Source organism: Somniosus microcephalus, chromosome 1 (assembly GCF_052327205.1).
Source record: "Somniosus microcephalus isolate GS21.2 chromosome 1, FLI_Smic_1.0, whole genome shotgun sequence".
Lineage (NCBI taxonomy): Eukaryota > Metazoa > Chordata > Chondrichthyes > Squaliformes > Somniosidae > Somniosus > Somniosus microcephalus.
Genome location: NC_140987.1, coordinates 122767847 through 122792170, shown reverse-complemented (window position 1 = coordinate 122792170; position 24324 = coordinate 122767847). Strand labels below are relative to the sequence as shown.

Genomic DNA, 24324 nt, shown 5'->3' with positions numbered 1-24324 from the left:
TAATCTCCCTTAATCCTGAAAGAGTTGACATTTGCAAGCCGGTGGTTCATTATCTTGACTTTCAGAGCAAAGTCCTCCCACTGGCATCATGTGTAAAGAAGCCATAAACAATTCAAAAGTGCACTAAGTTGCCAAATCACCATGATCAAAAATTTCAAAATCAATGTTGAATTTTCTATAACTATCATATTTCACTAAAATATTAAGCAGTACTATAGATGTGCTGACCATAATATTATTTATACATTAATGTTCCTTTGCAAATTCTTTGGGAGACATGCTTGCAGAATTATACTGTAAAAGAAACCCAAGTAACCAAAATTTCATGAGCTCCATAAAACAGGCAATAAATGCAGATTTAAACATCTTTGTGCATAAGCGCCATCTATTGTGCATAAAGAGAAAATAAAGCATCTTATTAAAGAGGGAGGTTCAATTGCAAGTGTGATTGACTGAATAACCCATAAAGGATAACATTTTACACGTCAGCCAAATACATGGACTAAATGAGTACAAAATAGCTCAATACAGACAATTCTCTTTATATACAAAGTCATATCTTGATCCAAAACTGAAGCACAGAATTCTGTACACAACATGCTGAATAATATGCAAACTAGTTATGTAGTTTAAAAGCTCTTTCAATTCTGTTTTCAGATCACTTTATTGCTGGAGGATTCAACTTTATGGAAAGATGATTAATTTAGTGGAAGGCAGGTGATGTGGAGGAGTTTGCATTGATATCTTGATGTCATTGAGTGAAGTCCTTAGAAGCTCAACTGATTAAATGAGGGGTTGTGGTCATAGACAGGGCTGACAGCTGAGGGGAACAGGACCAGGAGCTGGTGACCCAATAATTAAAAAAAATCAAAAATGGAATAGCGTGTCAATGATCGAGAGAACTGACACGGAGAACCAAGACCAGACCTGCAAAAGATTCACCAAGGCTTAGTTCAAGGTATTGAGATAACAGGCAAGATAGAATTTAGCTGATGTTTTGTTTGCAACTCATTCATAATGTATCAGCTAGTTAATGCATCACATAAAATGTAATGTAATATAGGATTGTAATTTTTCCTTTAAATTAAATTCACTTAGTACCTTTCATTGTTGGAGCATTTCCACTTGAAGAAAGCTTTAATAAACCCTAAATCAAATTATGACTCTCTTCATGGTCCGATTAGATCTGTATTAAACTTAATGTGGCAATCCGCCATGATTTTAGCATATAGAACACAAGAGAGACTATACGCAGTGTAGAGAGGAGAAGGTGCAAAAAAGGCTAGAGTTAAAGGAATGCAGATTTTAGGCAAGCGGGGGTGGGCTGGGGAGGGAGGAGAAGTTGTAGTGCTGGAGAAGGTTACAGTGATGGGAATGGTCAGGGCCATGGAGGGATTTAAGCACAAGGCTGCAAATTTTAAATTTGAGCCGTTGAGGGACAAGGAGCCAATGTAGATCGGCAAAGCCAGGGTGAGCAGAACTTGGTGTGGTCAACAGAGGTTTGGATTAGCTGAAGTTTACGGCGGGTGGGGGATGCAAGGCCTGCCAGGAAAGTATTGAAATAATTGAGTGAAGTGGTGACAAAGGCATGCATGCTGGTTTCAGCAGTAGATGGGCTGTGATAGGAGTGAAGATAGGCTATGTTAAGGAGGTGGATGCTAGCGGTCTTTGTGATGGAGAAAAAGTGGGGGCCAAAGCTCAACTCAGGGTCGAATAGGACACCAAGGTGGCAAACAGTCCGATTCAGCCCAAGACAGTGGCCAGGGATTGGGGTGGAGTCAGTGGCGAGGGGACTGAAAAAAAATGACTTCAGTCTTCCTAGTGTTTAGCTGGAGGAAATTGCAGCTCATCCAAGACTAGATGTGAGACAAGCAATAATACACCATGGTCACAGTCACAGAGATTACCGTTCGTGATTCTATCAATGGCTGTATCAATACTGTGGGAGAGATGGAACCTAAATGGTGAGATTTAAACAGGGAGTTGCAGGAGAGATGGGCACATATCTGGGAAGCAGCATGATCTATAACCTGAGAGAAAATGAGATAAGGCTGTAGTTTGCAAGTATAAAGTAGTTGAGGGTGATTTTTTTTTTTTTTTTTTTTTGAGGAGGTTGGTGATGATGGCTGGAACCAATGCTCGAGAAGAGGGAATCATTTACAATGACAGCTAACAAGGGAAGGTGGGTGGTCAGCAGCTTAGTGGCAACAGGATTGAGGGGGCAGGAAGGGGATCTCAGGGACAAGGTAAGCCCACAAAGAGGATGGAGAGAGATCAAAAAGAAGCTAGAGACGGGGGTTCAGGGTTAGGATAGGCGGGAGGTTTGGCTTGATAGACAAGGGAAGGTGGGTGAAACAACTGAGGCAGCTGAACAGATTGTCTCTATCATGGTGACAAAAAAATCCATGAGCTCTTCGTATTAGAGGTGAAGGTGGAGGAGGCAGAGGAGTGGGGTTTAAGGTTGGTAGTACAAAAAAGAAGCTGGGGCTGTATCTTTGCTTTCTAGAATGATCCTAGAGTTTGGGCATTTTTGGCAGAGGAGACTGAGCCCATGTAGAGCTTAATGTGATCCAGCTAGATCTGGTGATGGATGACTAAGCCATTTGTTTGGACTGGAGGGGAAAAAAGATGGAGGCTGTTCAATGAACAACAACCAGGATAAGACCGAGAAGATTTTTCTAGAGATAAGAGTGTCAAAGGTGGAGATGAGCGAGTGGTTGAGCAAATCATCAGTTGCAGAGGTATTGTATTCTTTTCAACCTTAGTAGTGTCCTGCAATATGGCAGTTGGCCCTTCAAAGAAGACATTGATTTTTTTTAAAACTTAGAATGAAGCAGGATGAACCTCAATTAATCTACAGTAAAAATTGGTGTGAAAGAACTGGTCAAAAAAGAATCTGCACAAAACCCAAACATAATTTCAGGATACATTTTTTGTCTTTTAAAAATTGCATTAAAAAAAAAAACACTCCACTTACCATGCCAGGCACTATTCTAAACCAAAGCTGAGTGAGCAGACTGCAGCTGCATATTGTCAGTTGCCTGCAGCTCTGTTTCACATGCAGCTTCGGAGACGATGCTGGATGTGAAAGGCTGAGTGATTTGAAAGGATGCAGGACTAAGTCTGTTATGGGAGTGCAAGAAGCACCAAACAAAAAAATTCCCATGGCATTGCTCACTAAGCATGGTGATGCTCTGTTTTATACTAATTATACCACGTAATGCACAATGCATTATGTTGTTGCCAACATAGAGTTAGCAACAAAATGTGTCCCTTTAATGCCACAATGCCTAATTGTGTTTAAAAAAAAAACTAGCTGTAGTCAAAATTTAATTTTCAGTGTAACAATTAACTTTTTATTAAATGTGATTAAAAATGTCAGTCAGCGGTTACAGATATTCTGGCTTGTGTGTCAAATGGCTGACCTTCTTTCTCGATACTTTTTGAAATGTGGCGCAGGAGTTTGAGCGTGACACAATATCGGAGTATGGCAGGCGGCAGAGAATATACACTAGACGTACTGTTTATAATAGTGTTAAATCATATATTTATATTCCAAATTTGTGCTTACTTCCTATCTACAAAACCGTGCCTATGGTAGTCACATTTTTAAGAAAGAACTTGCATTTATATAGTGCCTTTCAAGGCATCCAAAAGTACTTCCCAGCCACAGTACTTTTGAAGTGCAGTCACTGTTGTAAGGTAGGGAAATGTGACAGCCACCTTTGTGAACAGTAGAGTCCCACAAACAGCAATGAGATTCATGACCAGACAGTCTGTTTTGGTGGTGTTGGTTAAAGGATAAATATGGCCAGGACACCAGAAGAATGCCCCTGCACTTCAAGTAGTGCCGTGGGATCTTTTAGAAGGCAGATAGGGTCTCAATGCACCATCTCATCCAAAAGACGGCACCTCCAACAGTACAATATTCCCTCAGTACTGCACAGAAATGTCATCCTAGATAATGATAAGATCTCCGAGTGTGTCTTGAAACCACGACCTTTGGACTCAAACGATAGTGCTATCACTGAGCCAAGGTTGACACACTTTTGTGTCAACTTTTTCCTGTTATAATTTCCTATGTTCACATTTATAATGGCAACTGCCTATGTAAACTTGTCACATTGTAATTATATTTTTACATGCAATTACATGCAGTGGTGGCATTGTAGCACTAAGTTTAACATCTTGCAGCTCATCAATCTGCACTGCAAAGAAACTCTTACGCTTCAATCAACTCTACTTCTCTGTTTCCCAAAATAAGCGTTGTTATTTAACTCTAAATAATATAAAATCAAAGTATTATATAAAACTAAGGAAAGAGTATATGACTTTAAAATGGGAACTGAATTACATTTGAGTGCCCTGGTCTCCAAGATTACAACTGATCTTGTATTTTTAGACATAATGCATCCTAAAAGGATTAATTATTTCAATCATTATTGTTATCAACTTTGCAAGAAGTGTCAAGTATATGTAGATAGAAAGATATTACAAGTTTGATAGATTGTACTTAATAGTTAAAATTCTTTGTCCTAAAGGGCCTTCTTAGTACTGGTTTCTACAACTGACTAGCTTGTCATTTCAGAGCACATTACGAGTCAACGGCATATCAGCTTGGTGCAGCAGTAGCATTATCGCGACTGGGCCAGCCCTACTCTCAGGCTCTTGGTACATAATCTAAGCGGACACTTCAGTGCAGTTCTGAAAGAGTGCTGCATTGTTGGAAGTGTCACATTTCACATTAAACCAAGGCCCACCTGCCTGATCAGGCCCCATGGGATTATTTGAAGAGCAAAAGTGTCCTCCCTATGTCCTAGCCACCTAAAAGAAAATAAATAAATGTGTCATTTATCTCATTGCTGAATGTAGGTCCCTGCTGTGTGCAAATTAGCTATTCCATTTGGCTACATAACAACAGTGACTAGTTGTCAAAATAATTGTCTGTAGAGCACTTCAGGGATCCCTAGGATGTGAAAGGCCCTATATAAATGCAAGTTATTTATTTTCTTCATTCATATAGTGTGGATTAGAGTTGTGTGTATACCAGTTTGAGTAGGGGTGATAGGTTCTCTTCCCTGAAAGACGTTAGTGAATAAGTTGGGTTTCCATGACAATCTGACAGTTTTCATGGTCATTTTGTTCTGGTGCAAGCTCACCAATTACCAAATTTATTCAATTCAATTCCACAACTCATCATGGTGGGATTTTTACTTATGACCTCCGAGTTACCTCTACACTACCATACCCATACCGAGAATACAGAGGGGTAAATTTTTATCTTCATCGTCTGGGCCGTAATTTGACTGAGCAGATCGCCTGTCTGTTGTATAACCCGCCTGCTTTTCATTCTGTTAAAATCAATGGAATGAAAATTGAGCAAGTTCTACAACAGGCGGGCATTCCGCTCCAGCGGCTTACCAGCCACTGGGTGGAGACATGTTAAAAGTTACCCGACAGTCACCAATCCAGGCTGAAGAGCAGGAAGGGAAGGCCTGGGAGCTAGTTAACTCTGTCAAGTTACGTACTGCTGCATGGCATGAATGAACCAAATGGAACTTAAAAAGAATATTCGCAATATTTAGCGTGGGGTGATGGTGGTTAGATAGACATTTTCTTAGTGCTAATGCATCTTCACATTTAGTCCAATTAAAAAAAAACACCTTTTGGTCCAATCTTTGCCAGAATGGAATGTAGTTGCACCATAACCTCTTCATTTGGAGGAGAATCTTTACTGGCACTAAATAGCAACTGAAGCAGAATCTGACTCCCTCCTTTGGAAACCAAAACACCACACCTGCGTCCTCCTCCTAGAAAACACAAAGAATTAATTTTTAAAACATTAACAAATATACAATGTGCATTTCACAAACATTACCTAGACCAATGTCTTATTTTATGCATCAGGTGAATTAAGACATTGGTTCAGATTATGTTGCAAAGTCACTTTTACAGAACGATCTCATTATTGCATCAATAATGTTGTATGAAAATCACAACAGGCATAATATATCACCATCATGTTTAAAATTGATAGAACATTTTATAAGCAACAAGAGTCTTAGATATTTCATCCTCATTTTTTTAGCTTTGTCCATTTTCTTCACTAGTAAGTTAGATTTTCACCAGCAACCAGCACATTTACAAATAGAAAGTAGAAATGCCAGGTGATGCCGGCGGGTGGGGGCTACTAACATTGCAGTGAAGGTAAATTGTTATGGAATCATAGGAGTAATTGTTCTCTGCTGTACCTGATATGAGAGTACTTACTGCTGATACAGAGTGCAAAAGAAGTGGGAAAATGCTGCATATCCCAAAATTGGTTAAGCATGAAAACGTATACAGACTATGCCTCTTAATTTAAAGTCCTTCAACAACAACAACAACTTGTATTATTATAGCGTCTTTAATGTAGTAAAACGTCCAAGGCGCTTCACAGGAGTATTAAGACAAAATATTTGACACCGAGCCACATAAGGAGAAATTAGAGCAGGTGACCAAAAGCTTGGTCAAAGAGGTAGGTTTTATGGAGCGACTTAAAGGAGGAAAGAGAGGTAGCGAGGTGGAGAGGTTTAGGCAGGGAATTCCAAAGCTTAGGGCCTAAGCAACAGAAGGTACAGCCACCAATGGTTGAGCGATTATAATCAGGGATGCTCAAGAAAGCAGAATTAGAGGAGCACAGATATCTCGGGGGGTTGTGGGGCTGGAGGAGATTACAGAGATAGGGAGGGGCGAGGCCATGGAGGGATTTGAAAACTGAATTGAGAATTTTGAAATCGAGGTGTTGCTTCACAGGGGTGATGGGTGAATGGGACCTAGTGCGAGTTAGGACACGAGCAGCTGAGTTTTAGATCACCTCAAATTTACGTAGGGTAGAATGTGGGAGGCCAGCCAGGAGTGCGTTGGAATAATCAAGTCTAGATGAGACAACGGCATGGATGAGGGTTTCAGCAGTGGATGAGCTGAGGCAAGGGCCGAGACAGGCTATGTTATGGAGGTGGAAATAGACGGTCTTAGTTATGCTGTGGATATGTGGTTGGAAGCTCATTTCAGGGTCAAATATGACACCACGTTTGTGAACAGTATGGTTCAGCCTCAGACAGATATTAGGGAGAGGGATGGAGTAAGTGGCTAGGGAAAGGAGTTTGTGGCGGGGACCGAAAACAATGGCTTCGGTCTTCCCAATATTTAATCGGGGAAAATTTCTGCTCATCCAGAACTGTATGTCAGACAAGCAGTCTGACAATTTAGAGACCGCAGAGGGGTCGAGAGAAGTGGTGGTGACTGAGATAGAGCTGGGTGTTGTCAGCGTACATGTGGAAACTGACGCTGTGTTTTTGGATGATGTCGCTAAGGGGCATCATGTAGATGAGAAATAGAAGGGGGGGGCCAAGGATAGATCCTTGGGGGATACCAGAGGTAATGATAATTCATAAGAATTATCTGTTTATTTGAATTTTTTTCAAGCACAAAATGCCTCCTGTGCTGTTCTACTCACATTGCTAAATTTCTAATTACTGGATCATTCAAATTGTTTGAAAGCAAAAATTGATTTAATTGAAGTAGACTCCAGTACTCAAATTGTTAAAATGGGGAAAAAAGTGAAAGTGTGACCAGATGTACCAAAAAGTATGTAGATGTCATTCTAAAACTAAAAATCCAGTATTACAAAATTTAATCAAGTATTAGTGGGAATGTTGCCAAGTAGTTGTGATTGTGAGGATTTATGGGGACCTCCTGGAGCTTGCCTTAGGGAGTTGGAGAGCAATTTTCCACAGTCTTTCCTGAATTGGCAACAGGTTCTCGTCTTTGTTTTCTTACCTCTCCAAAGGGGTTACATGATTTAGGTCAGTGGTTGAACTATATCTGATTGGGATGGACTTAATTGTCTTCCTCTGTCCCTCTTTTTGAATGTTCATATTTGTTTTTGTATTTGAAAAGCTTACAGAAAGGCAGTGTGAATGCTGGCTGGATACATTTAACCACAGATTGTCACGTATCTCATCTAAGTTTAGAAATTCTAAGTACCAAATCCCTGTACCAAATGAATAATTACCTACCTGGGTGGGTCGTCTTCATTCTTCAAATAATATGCATTCTCCATGCAACATGGGACTATAGCCTAGCTTGATGCATTCTGGGGAAACCATACGCTGAAGAAGACCCTCCCAGGTCGGTAATTATTTATAGGTCGCTTCCATTTGCAACACCAGATTTCTGATTGGTCCCCTTGGAGGACAAGACACACCCAGCAGTTTATCTGCAATGTGTAATTAGACCTTATATGGTGTAGGAATGGAAGATCACATATGGCACCACCTATCTGCAATTCAATAATATTTTAACGTGTGTGTTCAGCATATGGTTTCGATTCAGGTGGTGTATTGCATGGGTCAATGTCGAAGGAATACTGTGACACAAATGAGACACTCTCTCGGGGCTAAGTGTAAAATTCCAATTTGTGCTTTAGCGTCTTGTATGCCAATACTCTAGTTTTGCTGGTTACATGGTTATCTAAGGAGCATAGATTTGGTCGCTGGTGTTACCATACAAACTACAGCGTATAGCTGTCTTTTTGTATGCTTGTCCTGAAAAGGACAACCTAGTACAATATTTTCTGGAGGTTCATCACATGCTGCCAACACCTTAGGCTCCTAAGAAACCTGAAAAATAAACACAAAAACCCAGACAAACCAGATTAAATAACAAAGTTTTAACACACTGTCTGTCTAATCTACCTAATCTGTAGAGAGGCAGGAGGCATTTTCCCCAAAACATTGGCAATGAGAGATCTGGCACAAGAAGCAAAGAACCTCTGACATAGGGGCAAAATGAACTGGCGCAATAGCACAGGTGCTGGGCTCGATCTGACACTGAAGTAGGAGACCACTCGCAATACTCCTAGCTGCAAAATTGTGATGACACTTTCATGTGTTTAGTGTGTAGTTTCCCAAGAACCTACCAAACCAAGCTATACTCTCACAGGAATGGAGCGCTTTTCACAACATCAGATTAATTACCACATAAATTAGACAGAGTAAAACTCAATCATCTCTGCCCTTAATAATAATAATCTTTAATCAAAGCTTAAGAACAAATTACTGACGATTGTCAATTATATCAAACTATGAGCAGTGTTATGAATCTTATGATCCATGAAGAAAGACTCATGAAATAACACTGGACGGCCAGCTGGTGGCGCCGTCCAAGGAGTATAAATACTCGGGCGAGGACCCAGCTTGTCCAGGACATTGTGTAAACAGGAACTAGTGAAAGATAACTAGACCTCCATGTTTTGAAACAAGTTGATTAAAGCCTTGCTTTATACTCGAACCAAGTGCGTAGTGAGTTTTATTACGTTAATTTAATCAACTTGATATCGACTCCACGCTCTGAGTGATTTCAGGAACAGCCAGCTACGACTTCAACTGCAGAAGGGAACTCCGGCGTAGAAATCAATCCATCATGGACAAACTACTCAGACCCGCCCGTCTTGACCTGGACCCAAATTCACCTACAACTGCTAAGGTATGGAAACACTGGTATCGTACCTTCAGCAACTTCCTCAGGGTGCGTGGTGAGAATGTTCCTGATAAATTAGAGATACTTGCCAATTATGTATCTCCTCATGTGTTTGACTATATCGAAGACTGTGTAGACTATGACTCCGCTATCATAATATTACATGTTAAGGCCCCAAACGAAATTTTTGCTCGGCATCTATTGGCCACAACTCGACAACAACCCAGGGAATCACTTGACGAATTCCTTGAAAAGCTTTGCAGGCTCAGCAAGGATTGTAACCTTAAAGCGGTCACAGCTGAGCAGTACCAGAAGGAGCTAATTCACGATTCCTTTATTAATGGAATTACGTCTCCCTTCATACGCCAGCGTCTGTTGGAGAATAAAACCCTCGAGTTACAGGCTGCCTATGACCAGGCGTGTTCCCTGGACTTAGCAAAGAGGAATGCAGATACCTATCTTTTACCTCGTGCACGGGCTGCTGCTATCACTTTTAATGACTCCTTTGATAGGTCTCGGGCGGAAGCCCTCACTGATGATGACTCTAACCTAGTGGACGACAACCCTACCCTAGAAGCCTTCACTGATGACGACCCTGCCCTAGCGGCATCTTGGCAATCTGGAAGGAAGTGTTTCTTCTGTGGAGGTGCAATCCATTATAGGAAATTTTGTCCTGCTCGTAACGCAACCTGCAATCATTGCAGCAAGAAAGGTCACTTTACTAAGGTATGCAAGTCAAGAGCCTCTGTTAGTAAGAAAGGCCCCTTTTCTAAGGTATACCGGTCGAGAGCTCCTGTTAGATTTGCAGCTGCTATCTATGAAACTGCCCCTCTCCCAAGAACCACTACTAAGGTTACAGCTGTCAAGGGTAAAATTGCCCCTCCTCCCATCGCAGCTGTTTTTCCCCAAAGTCTGTCCCATGCAGCCACGAAGGTTTTGGTAAATGGACACATTCTGAGCGCACTAATCGACTCATGCAGCTCTGAAAGCTTCATTAGTGAGCGGGCTGTCAATAAGTTAAAACTGCGTATTTACCCCTCGGACAGAGAAATTGCAATGGCTCTGACTACACTGACCACCAACTCTTCCGGCTTTTGTCTTGTCGACATTATTCTCAATGGCCGCACTTATTTCTCCACCCGGCTCGGGGTGCTCAAAAACCTATGCAGTGATGTGCTCCTGGGACAGGATTTCCAGAAACAACACAAAAGACTCACTTTCGAGGTTGGAGGGTCAAAGCCGGAGCTTACTATTTCCAAAGTACCGTTTTGTGCGCTTTCGGCGGCTTCGCTCGACGAGCCCTCCTTGTTTGCCCATCTTTCCCCCCAATGTAAGCCCATAGCCACTAAATCACGACATTTCAGCCAAGATGATCGATCCTTTATTGAGGCAGAAATCTCTCGCCTTCCAGCTGATGGTATCATCGAGCCATGTTCATCTCCCTGGCAGGCTCAAGTCGTCGTTGTTAAAAATCCTCTGAAGCAACACAAGAAACGTCTTTGCATCGATTACTCGCAAACTATTAACCAGTATACCGACCTGGATGCCTACCCACTACCACGCATCGATGACATGGTCAATAACCTTGCCAACTACAAGGTATTTTCAACTTTTGATTTAAAGAGCGCATACCATCAAGTACCATTAAAGGACTCTGACAAAACGTATACGGCCTTTGAGGCCAATGGTCGGCTTTACCAGTTTTGTCGCCTTCCATCTGGGGTCACCAATGGGGTGGCCATCTTTCAACGGGCAATGGATAGCCTAGTCAAACAGGAGAACTTAACGGACACTTTTCCATATCTAGATAATAGCACCATTGCTGGTCATGACGTTCTCCGTCGTCGCAACTTAACCTTAAATGAGTCCAAATCTGTGAAATCAGTACCATCAGTCAACATCCTTGGCTACTGGGTGGGCAACGGTGTCATCAAACCGGACCCGGAGCGACTTCGTCCGCTTCAGGAGCTCCCTCCCCCTACAAATCTCGGCTCTCTTCGTCGGGCACTCGGCATGTTCGCCTATTATGCGAAGTGGATACCCCACTTCTCTGACAAGATCCAGCCCCTGCTTCACGCGAAGTCATTTCCATTGGAGGCAACGGCTATTTCAGCTTTCAACCTCCTCAAGCGATAACTGGAAAAAGCCATGCTTCGCTCCATTGATGAAAATCTCCCTTTCGTGGTCGAGTGCAATGCATTGGAGGTGGCGATCTTGGCTACCTTGAATCAAGGTGGTTGACCCGTAGCATTTCTGTCCAGAACTTTGCAGGGTAGCGAGCTCCATTATCCTCCTGTCGAGAAGGAGGCTACGGCCATCATCGAAGCTGTACGTCAATGGAGTCATTTTCTCGCTCGTCGCCATTTCACACTTATAACCGATCAGCGCTCCGTGGCCTTTTTGCTGGATAACCGGAAACGCACTAAGATCAAGAATAACAAAATACAACTCTGGAGGATGGAATTGGCCGCCTTTGGATACACCATACATTATCGACCCGGCAAAGAGAATGTGGCCCCGGATACCCTCACGCAGGCATTCTGCTCTTCTATGTCAACTTCGCTTCTTGCGGATCTTCACACTGACTTATGCCATCCTGCCGTTACCTGTATGCTGCACTTTGTGCGATCTAAAAATCTCCCATTTTCTACGGAAGGTGTGAAAAGAACATGCTCCTCCTGTAGAATTTGTGCAGAATTAAAACCGCAATTCTTCCGTCCATCGGATGGCTTGCTCATATACGCTATGCAGCGACTCAGCATTGACTTTAAAGGGCCATTGCCTTCCTCAACGCGAAACACCTACTTACTTACTATGGTAGACGAATATTCATGCTTTCCCTGGTCCCAATATGCTTACTTCCAGTGATCAAATGCCTCGATCAAGTCTTCTCCCTTTGCGGTATGGCCAATTTCATCCACTCTGATCAGGGTCCCTCCTTCATGTCAAGTGAACTCAAAAGTTATCTTTCCCAACAGGGAATCGCCACAAGTAAAACGACACCGTATCATCCCATTGGTAATGGACAGGTTGAGAGATACAACGCTATTATTTGGAACGCTGTTCTTCACGCAACCTACCAGACCAGCAGTGGGAAACTGTGCTCCCTGACATGTTGCATTCCATCAGGTCTCTTCTTTCCACGTCCACCAACGTCACGCCTCACGAGCGATTCTTCAGGTTCCAGCGTCGCTCCACACATGGGACGTCCCTACCGTCATGGTTGGCAGCTCCCAGCCCCGTGCTGCTCCGAAGATTCGTCCGATCTGCCAAAAACGATCCCCTCGTCGACGTGGTGGAGTTAACGGACTTTAATCCCACTTACGCACACGTGCGGTACCCTAATGGCTGGGTGTCCACTGTTTCGCTCAGAGATCTGGCTCCCTGTCCAACCGGTCCCACCGGTCCCACGGACCCAAATGATAGAGGGTCCCACGGTAATGATGCCGACACTCTGCGCACCTTTGAAGATGACGCCCTACCTGGGACATCAAGAGATCTGCCAGCTACTCCACCGGATCAACTCAGGGAGCCGAGCGCTCCCCATGGGATGGCCACCCGAAGCCAGGACGCCAGTCAATCCCCGGCTATCAAACAAAATGAAGCCAGCTCTGCGCCTGTGGGGACCCGCACCCGGAGTCACAATCTCCCTCAGGTCGATCAAGGCGACACAGGCCCTGTCGATCTACCAGTATAGATCAAGCAACCCAGGGACCCAGACACGGTCCGGGGAGACGTGCCTTCCAGCCACAAGTGAAGAGCTAAAGGACTGCGGCTATTCGTGGTCCGGCTAATCCGTTAAAAGGAAGTCATCGGACTTCCAAATCTTTAGGGAGGAAGAATGTTATGAATCTTATGATCCATGAAGAAAGACTCATGAAATAACACTGGACGGCCAGCTGGTGGCGCTGTCCAAGGAGTATAAATACTCGGGTGTGGGCCCAGCTTTCCCAGGACATTGTGTAAACAGGAACTAGTGAAAGATAACTAGACCTCCATGTTTTGAAACAAGTTGATTAAAGCCTTGCTTTATACTCGAACCAAGTGCGTAGTGAGTTTTATTACGTTGTTGAGGCTGCCGCGGAACACGAATGGAGGCCGAACCGATCTGAGGAACACATGGCTTTTTATTACATTCTCTTGAGAGATGGCTGCCCCAGCTCTTCTCTCTGCTAAACCCGGAAACAGAATGAGGGCGACGCCCGCGCTTGTGTGTACACACTGAGGGCGACGCCCGCTCCTTTGTCATGCCTTAAAGGCAGCATGCTTCTTAAAGGCAAGGTGCCCGATTTATTGTCCACGGACGGAAAAGTGGATTGCGCCCGTTTAGGTGGCGATCCGCCACACAGTCAAGTAGTGCAATAGTCTTGGGCCTAACAAGAACTGAGCTAAAACTGTCCAGCATTATTCTATCCAGTATATATGAAGGCAACCCAGCGATCACCTCAGACTGGAAGTAAATCCACACTCCACAGTGATTGCAGCATTCACCCTTACAAAAAAAGTATGGTATAATTGTCAACATATCAAAAAGATTTAATTTATGCTTAGTTAAATATAACATTTGTGAATTAAAAAATGCAAAAGGAATTTTTTTATATGAAGCTTTGTATTTGGCATTTGGAAAAAACAGAGATTACATTTTAATCAATCCTATAAAAAGGGCTGATTATCTTGCAACTCTGATGAAGGGTACAAAACAAAAGCATTAATCTGTCAGTTCTCTTTTCATTTGCTCATGGACCAGCTATGCACATCCTGCATCCTCTGGTTTTTATTGTGCTGTGTTACCTAATTTGAGGCCTAGTTATGTTGAGAAATGCAGACTATAGTTTGTGTAGTGGAAGCATCACCTGCATTCCCAGCAAGGTTTACCAGAACAGCTCACAGGCTGTTCCGAAGTCATGGGCTCTATTCATTCCAAAGGAACTTCTGCAGGACACTATGTGCTTATTATTAGTGACATCGTGGATTAGCTATGCAGCGAGGGAGGCCTGACCTTGTGAGCCCCTTCGCAGTTAAGAAAATGGACATTTGTCAAAAAAACTATCAAGATTTCTCCAAGTAGGTTTCCCCCAGTATAAAAAAGGAATCTGCTTTGATTTAAAAAGTTCACCCATCTTCATCTCTAATTAAAGACAGGAGATTTATTAGTAAAGATGTTACTTTTAGTAGATCATTGCTGTTCATTTGTGGGTGTTTGTTTTTTTAAGTAGATTAAGGAAGCTCACAGCATTGAGTTTTTCAGGTTATGAATTGACTGTTTTCAATCACCAGGTGGCATGTGCCTGCTATTTGGAAATTCTGAGATGCTCCTGAACTTCAGATGTTTTAAATAGCTCTTACCTAGCAGGACAAGTATGGAAAAAAACCTGAAATGTTATTTTATCTAGGATACATATTGTTCATTCCATGCTTGCCAGTAAAGTGTTTACACTTAAATTAAGGTGTGAATGAGCGAGATAGGCTGAAGTATAAATACTGCAAAACTTATGAACACTGTAAATCTATATCCAAGTATAATTATTTTTGACAAATACGTTTTATGCATTTATAAAATTTCAACTATACATCTACCAAACACAGGAAATTTTAAATAGTAGTTTGTGTATTTAGACTATTTGCGCTGAGTGGCAGAACGAAGCACATTTGTGATTTTTGGTAACCCGAATTATTAATCATTTTAAGTTGTGTTTATTGCCCCATTCTCATCATTCTTGATCATCTATTCTACTGTTATCCAAGCCTCCATCTAGCATCTCCCAATATGTCTCTGTGACTAAGGAACTTGAACCTGCATCCCTGCACTAAACACAGGTTTCATTACACCTTAAATCAGCATAGTTTATGTCTTGTCATTTTTGTCCAATAGAAATCACTGAATAACTACAGGCGTGGCTACGATGACGACATTTTAGCCACATGCACCAATTTTAGCAGAAAACCCCTTTACACGCAGAACAGGTAAACGTACTTCACGTAACAAATATCTACCACCATTCAGTGCCAAATTTTGCAGTATTTTTCTTTCACAAAAGTTTGGAATTCTGACATGAATTTATCAGCCACGGCACATCTTAGTGCAGCTTAGAAGTTTTTGTCCAGCAGCTACAAGCAGTACTTTGACTTCATCATAGTGATTGCTGAGAATGTTGACTCACACGAGACACACTAGACCTGCCCCTGCTGCCCATGTAGAATACAGTATGATGCTACTTGACCTTTGCTGTGAAGTGCCCTGTTGGAGTTACTGGTTATTGATTGGGCTTGCTTTCTTCTACTGGCTTGGAGCAGTTGGTCAAGCGGGCAATGATGACAGCTGCCCTCTTCATAAAATGTTGCTAGTGTTTCAATGGTGCTGAAGCCTGGCATTTTCACCTGCGTTACTCACCATATTAACAGCCAATAGCAGTGACCAAGAAAGTAATGCACACACAATCAAAAAGCACTCTGCTTTTCGTCTCATCATTTTACCAACAAATGCATAAAAAGGTTAAAATACACACGTAAACACCACGCAAATACCGTATTGAGATCACATGCCCAACGACGGTGTCTATTATTCATTTTTTATTTACTAATCAAAAATGCAATTAGCCACATCTGGATTCCCAATTAGCCATGTGTGACTAGTGGCTAACGTACTGGACAACACTGTTTTAAGTAACCTTCAACGACCCAATCTCATTGTATTTTCCTCGCAACTCACTAGTATAATGGGGAAGAAGTACAGTCCGCAGGGCACCAGCTATAACCCAGTGTCTACTATGATCTGATAATATTGTAAAGCTCGATTTTTGCAATTTTTTTGTTTTGCTCCATTTCCTGCACACTTTCAACACCTAAGCTAAAAGTGGAACCATGGTGGTGGGGGAACCTCCCATAAATTCAGAACAATTAAACAAAAAAAACTTTTTGTGCAAACTCACCCACTGACACCAGTTCATTAAGCATGTTGAGGATATTCAGTGTAGTCTGTAGGTCACGAGTGTTCTGAAAGAAGATAAATTATTTTTTCTTCACCATCAGTCAAAGGAATCTTACTGTGCATGAGTGGTTTCAGTCTCTTAAACCAGCTATCTGAAGAATGCTATAAAAGACCAATATATCCCAGTCAAGACATAATTTTATTTCACTGCAATGTCTCCTCAGGAAAGCACCAATTTCATTTTTAAAAAAGGAACTAAAATATATCTTTTATAATTCACCTTTACTTTTTGGAGAACTGCTTCAATCTAAGATTTAGATCACCACCTGATATTCAGCTTAACTAATGTGGCAGAGACTATGTAAGTTGACAGCACAAATGCATTCTACTTATATTTAGTAATAGAGTCATAGAGTTTTACAGCACAGAAAGAGGCCCTTCGGCCCATCGTGTCTGCGCCACCCATCCATCCCTGTCCAGTCTAATCCCATTTTCCAGCATTTGGTCCATAGCCTTGTATGCAATGGCATTTCAAGTGCTCATCCAAATGCTTCTTGAATGTTGTGAGGGTTCCTGCCTCTACCACCCTTTTAGGCATTGAGTTCCACATTCCAACCACCCTCTGGGTGAAAAAGTTCCTCCTCAAATCCCCTCTAAATCTCCTGCCCCTTACCCTGAATCTATGCCCCCTTGTTATTGACCCCCCTACTAAGGGGAAAAGTTCCTCTTTGTCTACCCTATCTATGCCCCTCATCATTTTGTACACCTCAATCAGGTCCCCCCTCAGCCTTCTTTGCTCCAAGGAAAACAACCCCAGCCTGTTTAGTCTTTCTTTATAGCTGAGGCGCTCCATCCCAGGTAACATCCTGGTGAATCTTCTCTGCACCCTCTCCAAAGCAATCACATCCTTCCTATAGTGAGGCGACCAGAACTGCACACAGTACTCCAGCTGTGGCCTCACCAGCGTTTTGTACAGCTCCATCATAACCTCCCTGCTCTTATATTCTATGCCTCGGCTAATGAAGGCAAGTATCCCATATGCCTTTTTAACCACCTTATCTACCTGTTCCGCTGCCTTCAGGGATCTATGTACATGTACACCAAGGTCCCTCTGACCCTCTGTACTTCCTAGGGTCCTACCACTCATTGTGTATTCCCTTGCCTTATTTGTCCGTCCAAAATGCATCACCTCGCACTTTTCAGGGTTAAATTCCATTTGCCACTTTTCCGCCCATCTGACCAACCCGTTTATATCGTCCTGTAGCCTGAGGCTTTCCTCCTCGCAATTTAACAATTTAACAATATAGAGCTGTTTGTATCCTGAAAATATACATTGGAGTAATTAAGACCATAAATAAATTAGGCAATAACTAGGATAAGTGATTTGGCACACCAGGATGTACCACAACAAATTCCATGAATCTCTACACTTACCTTGTGTGGTACAATTTGCTGTGCAACTGTCAAAATTTTGCATAAAAAGCATCCAGAAGCAGTGATAATAGTGATTTCTGAGCAGATCTGAATGACAACAAATCACTCACCAGAACCAATCAACTATCCAGCAATAATAAACTTAAAACGTGTATAACCATCATAGATTCTGTATCATAGCAACTGTTCCGGCAAAACTAAAAAAAACAAGAATACTGAAATAGACAGTAGTGCAAAGACAAATCTCAAGTTCCTTGTGACTCCGAGGGTAATTTTTCAAGATGTGCTGACAGTCCATTGCTGAGGTCCATTGCCACCAGCTTGTACTCTAAACAATCAGTGCTTGCATTTCTATTTTGTACGAACACTTCAGAGTTTCTTTCCAAGTTTTCTAACATTCCCTTAACATAGAAACATAGAAGATAGGAGCAGGAGTAGGCCATTCGGCCCCTCGAGCCTGCTCCGCCATTCAATGAGATCATGGCTGATCATCCAAACTCAGTACCCTGTCCCTGCTTTCTCCCCATATCCCTTGATCCCTTTAGCCTTAAGAAATATATCCAACTCCTTCTTGAATATATTTAATGAATTGGCCTCAACTGCCTTGTGTGGTAGAGAATTCCACAGGTTCACCACTCTCTGGGTGAAGAAATTCCTCCTCATCTCAGTCCTAAATGGCTTACCCCTTATCCTTAGACTGTGACCCGTGGTTCTGGACTCCCCGACCATCGGGAACATCCTTCCTGCATCTAGTCTGTCTAGTCCTGTTAGAATTTTATAAGTTTCAATGAGATCCCCTCTCATTCTTCTAAATTCCAGCGAGTACAAGCCCAATCGACCCAATCTCTCCTCATACGTCATTCCTGCCATCCCAGGTATCAGCCTGGTGAATCTTCGCTGCACCTCTTCCCTGGCAAGAACATCCTTCCTCAGATAAAGCAACCAAAACTGCACACAATACTCAAGATGTGGTCTCACTAAGGCCCTGTACAACTGCAGCAAGACATCCTTGTTCCTGTACTCAAACCCTCTCGCTACGAAGGCCAGCATACCATTTGCCTTCTTAACCGCCTGCTGCACCTGCATGCTTACCTTCAGCAACTGGTGCACAAGGACGCCCAGGTCTCGTTGCACTTCCCCTTCTCCCAATCCATTGCCATTCAGATAATAATCTGCCTTCTTGTTTTTGACACCAAAGTGGATAACCTCACATTTATCCACGTTATATTGCATCTGCCATGCTTCTGCCCAATCACCCAACCTGTCCAAATCATACTGGAGTTTCTCGGCATCCTCCTCACAGCACACACGCCCATCCAGCTTTGTGTCGTCTGCAAACTTGGAGATATTACATCTAGTTCCCTCGTCCAGATCATTAATATATATTGTGAATAGCTGGGGTCCAAGGACCGATCCCTGCGGTACCCCACTAGTCACTGCCTGCCACTCAGAAAAAGAGCTGTTTATTCCAACTCTTTGCTTTCTGTCTGCCAACCAGTTATCTATCCAAGTCAATACCTTGCCCCCAATCCCATGTGCCTTAACTTTACATGCTAATCTCTTATGCGGGACCTTATCGAAAGCCTTTTGAAAGTCCAAATACACCACATCCACTGGTTCTCCCTTATCTATTTTACCAGTTACATCCTCAAAAAATTCCAGTAGATTAGTCAAGCACGATTTACCTTTTGTAAATCCATGTTGACTTTGTCCGATCCGGTCACTGTTTTCCAAGTGCTCTGCTATTACATCTTTTATCATGGACTCTAGCATTTTCCCCACTACCGATCTCAGGCTTACCAGTCTGTAATTCCCCGTTTTCTCTCTACCACCTTTTTTGAACAGTGGGGTAACATTAGCTACCCGCCAATCCATGGGTACTGTTCCAGAGTCTATCGAATTTTGGAAGATGACCAGCAATGCATCTACTATTTCTAGGGCCACTTCCTTAAGTACCCTAGGATGTAGATTATCAGGCCCTGGGGATTTATCGGCCTTCAATCCCGTCAATTTCTATAACACCATTTCCTTACAAATACTGATTTCTATCAGTTCCTCCCTTTCATTAGACCCTATGTTCCCCGACATCTCTGGGAGGTTATTTGTGTCCTCCTTTGTGAAGACAGAACCAAAGTATGTATTTAATTGGTCTGCCATTTCTTTGTTCCCCATTATAAATTCCCCTGATTCTGACTGCAAGGGACCTACGCTTGACTTCACCAATCTTTTTCTCTTCACATATCTATAAAAGCTTTTACAGTCAGTTTTTATGTTCCCTGCAAGCTTACTCTCATACTCTATTTTCCCCCTCTTAATTAATCCCTTTGTCCTCCTTTGTTGAATCCTAAACTGCTCCCAATCCTCATGTTTACTGCTTTTTCTGCCCAATTTATATGTCCTCTCCTTGGGTCTTATGCTATCCCTAATTTCCCTTGTTAGCCACGGTTGAGTCACCTTTTTTGTTTTATTTTTATGCCAAACTGGGATGAACAAATTCTGTAGTTCATCCATGCGATCTTTGAATGCTTGCCATTGCCTATCCACCATCAACCCTTTGAGTGACATTCCCCAATCAATCCTACCCAACTCATGCCTCATACCATCGTAGTTTCCTTTATTTAAATTCAGGACCCTAGTCTCTGAGTCATCTACTTCATTCTCCATCTTAATTGTTAACTTAACAGCGGCACTTCTGATGCAGAATAAAGACCAATTCTAAATGAAACAAAGTACATCTAAGGTTTTATAAGCTTCCTGCACACCACAATTTAGGTTAATTTAAAACATTTCACTTTTCGGGAAATTTACAATACTTGAAGGGAAAAAAATTATAGGGCTACGGGGGAAAGAGCAAGGGAGTGGGATTAATGGAATAGCTTTACCAAAGAGCCAGCATTGACATAATAGGCCGAATGGCCTCCTTCTGTGCTGTATCATTTTATGATTCTATAATCAACTGGTTTATGCTTAGTGCCTCCCTACACCTACTGCTGTGCAGAGACTAAAATAGCAACAAGCCTTTTAGTTTGTTAGTGTGTTAGGGTCTACCCTAAAAGTGTCAGGCTAACTTGTATGGGCTCGTGCCTCATACAGAAGGTTGTGGATTGAAGCCCCACACCACAATTTGTGTACACAATCTGGGCTGACATGTCAGTACTGAGGGAGCCCTACATCGTCAAAGCTTGCATTCTTTGGATCAGGCAGTAAACAGACATCCTGTCTGTCTGTTCCATTGCTTCAAGTGGACGTTAAAGGTCCCCATGGCACCATTTGAAGAAGAGCAGTGAGTGCTCCCAGTGGCCTGACAAACTTGCTTCTTTCAAACACCACCAACAAATCAACAGATCAGAGAAAATTCTCTAGCCCTACCATATCCAGTCGAGAGTGGGTGGTGGGCAACCAGCGTAAGGAGGTGACTCCATGAACATCCCCATCCTCAAATGTGGTGGAGCCCAGCATATGAGTGAAAGAGACAAGGCCATGTAGACCATGGCACAACTATCACTAAGTCCCTCATGATCAGCAGGAAAATATGAGGAGGGAGCAGGTTGCAGAAGTAGGGTGCAACACTGCTGTGGATAAATTTGAAGAGGACAAGGGTTTTATATTGGATGTACTGGGGGAGAGAGACACAGTATAGGTCAGCAAGGATAGGGATGTTAAGCGTCTGGGACTTAGAGGGAAGCATGGATGCGGGCAACTGAATTTTGGGATAGTTGGGAGTTTACGAGGGAATGATGGAAGGCCAGCAAAGAACGCAATAGAGTAATCAAGTCTGGAGGTCACAATGGAATGAATACGGGTTCTCCAGCAGGGGGCTGATATAAGGATGGAGACGGACAATGTTGATCAGGTGGAAATGATCAGTATTGGTCATGGAAAGAATATGGAATATGAAGCTCACCTCAAAGTTGACCATGATGTCATGGTTGCACCTGGTTTTGTTCAGCCTGAGCAAACAGTTAAGGTGGCGGACAGTATCAATGGAGAGGGTGCGGAGTTTATGGCAGGGTCCAAAAACAATGGCCCTGAATTCGCTGTTGGCATACTTAAGAGTACGCCATCATACCTTTGAAATTGACCGTAGGTTCCAGATTTCTGCATGCGCTAAATCCCGAACTTGCGATTGTCAGGTTCCGACACCGCATCGGCTTCAATGCATGTTTCACCTACCCATTGAAATCAACGTGCTGGCGAAATGTTGGGCTAATTGCATAAGAACATAAGTAGTAGGAGCAGGAGTAGGCCATACGACCCCTCGGGCCTGCTCCGCCATTCAATAGGATCATGGTTGATCCGAACTTAGACTCACGTCCACTTCCCTGCCCTCTCCCCGTAACCCCTTATTCCCTTATCAGCTAGGAAACTGTCTATCTCCGTTTTAAATTTATTTAATGTCGCAGCTTCCACAACTCTCTGAGGTAGCAAATTCCATAGATTTACTACCCTCTGAGTGAAGAAGTTTCTCCTCTCTCAGTTTTGAAAGGGCAGCCCCTTATTCTAAGATTATGCCCCCTAGTACTAGTCTCACCCATCAGTGGAAACATCCTCACCGCATCCACCCGTTCAAGCCCCCTCACAATCTTATATGTTTCGATAAGATCACCTCTCATTCTTCTGAACTCCAATGAGTAGAGGCCCAACCTACTCAACCTTTCCTCATACGTCAACCCCCTCATCTCCGGAATCAACCGAGTGAACCTTCTCTGAACCGCCTCAAGAGCAAGTATATCTTTTCTTAAATATGGAAACCAAAACTGTATGCAGTACTCCAGGTGTGGCCTCATCAGTACCCTGTATAACTGCAGCAAGACTTCCCTGCTTTTATACTCCATCCCCCTTGCAATAAAAGCCAAGATTCCATTGGCCTTCCTGATCACCTGCTGTACCTGCATACTAACCTTCTGTGTTTCATGCACCAGGATCCCCAGATCCCTTTGTACTGTAGCACTTTGCAATTTCTCTCCATTTAGATAATAACTTGCTCTTTGATTTTTTCTGCATAAACCTAGCTCTCCTACTATGCATTAATTACCCTGAAAAATGTTATGGCTGGTGCAAACAGGTGCAGGAACAGCGCAAGGGGTGGCGGGGGGATGAGAAAATTGTATTAATTTTGAGCTAGGTTTATGCTACAGCCCATAAAAAGCATCCGAATCAAGCTTTATGGCTTTAAGGACAGCTGCAGTAAAAAGTATCTCAAGACTTTTCAGTGATTGATCGAATTCTATTAATGTTGCAATCTTGGTTTGTGTATTAAATAATATTGCAATGATTGGAATTTATTAATAAAATAGCATTCCTGGCTGCTAAACGATTAAAAAAAAATTTTTTTTTTTTTTTTTTTTAAATAGTCAGCAATTTAAAAGCCAAAGCCTAACATCAAATTGTTTAATGTAGCGAAACAAATGTGAATCGAAGAAAGATGCTTCAGCCATCTTTTAGAAAGTGCAGCGGGAACAGTAAAAATAAAACCAGGTCAGCTGCTCAGATGGGCTTTCTGCAAAGCTTAATGCTGTCGCCTCGGAGATTTCTATGTTTCCTGATTGGCTAAGAGTCAGGAAGTGAAAGGAGCACAACGGTGCACCCCTTGGATCCATGAGCCACTACGCTGCGCACAACTCTGCAGAGCTTGAAAACAAGTTTTCGCTCGGGGCTTCGCACGAGGTAAGTGCGGATTTTGTTTCGATGTCGGTGGCGTACTCCTTAGCTACGCCACCGACCACAAATTCAAGGCCAATGGTTTCAGTTTTCTCGACGTTCAGCTGAAAGAAAATGTCACACATTTAGGACCTGATGTCGGATAGAGAATCTAACTGCACCAAAATAATCATGAGATCGAGAAGTGGTAGAAAGGTAGACGTGGCTGTCATCAGCATGCAAACAGAAGCTGACCCCATGCCACACAGATGGTGTCGCAAGAGGCAGCATATAGATAATGGAGACCAAGGATAAATCCTTCAGATAATGCTGCAGGCGAGAGAGGAGCCATTGCTGGGGATGCACTGGCCACGACAGATAGGAATGAAGCAATGAAAAGAGTCCCATGGAGTTGGACAACAGATTTGGAGGATGGCACAGGCAACCATGTCAAATGCTGCATAGAGATAGAAGTCAACAGAAGGGCTAACCCACCATGGTCAGTCATAGAGAATGTCATCCGTGACTTTGGCTAGGGTCGTTTCACTAATCTGAGAAGTGTGGAAGCTGAACTAAAAGGGACTTGAACAGGAAGTTTTCAGATAGGTGGGAGAATTTTCAGAAGTACAGGGTGTGTAAACAAAATAGTCACACACCCATACAAAACTGAGAAAAAGAATAGTGAAGCTGCATCTTCCACAGCACCAGATTGCATTTAAGTAGTGAGGTAGAAGTATAGAACTGGTTCTTCGTTGAGGGAATTAACAGGTTTTTGAGCTCCTCAACAGTTCTTGATCATA

At 42.7% G+C, this 24324-nt stretch overlaps 1 protein-coding gene across 6 annotated transcripts in view; it reads right to left on the bottom strand.

The window, feature by feature from the left end:
- Window positions 1-24324, bottom strand: part of agtpbp1 (ATP/GTP binding carboxypeptidase 1) — a 410793-nt gene that overhangs the window by 253397 nt on the left and 133072 nt on the right. For all 6 annotated transcript variants that reach the window (XR_015078056.1, XM_085985173.1, XM_085985187.1 and 3 more), the window contains 2 exons: window positions 16452-16515; window positions 5664-5810 (listed from right to left, as the gene is read on the bottom strand). Coding sequence is in view for 5 of the 6 variants with exons in the window: in XM_085985173.1 (XP_085841299.1) it covers window positions 5664-5810; window positions 16452-16515 (211 nt within the window). In the remaining variant the exon portion in view is untranslated. The remainder of the gene's footprint in view (window positions 1-5663; window positions 5811-16451; window positions 16516-24324) is intronic.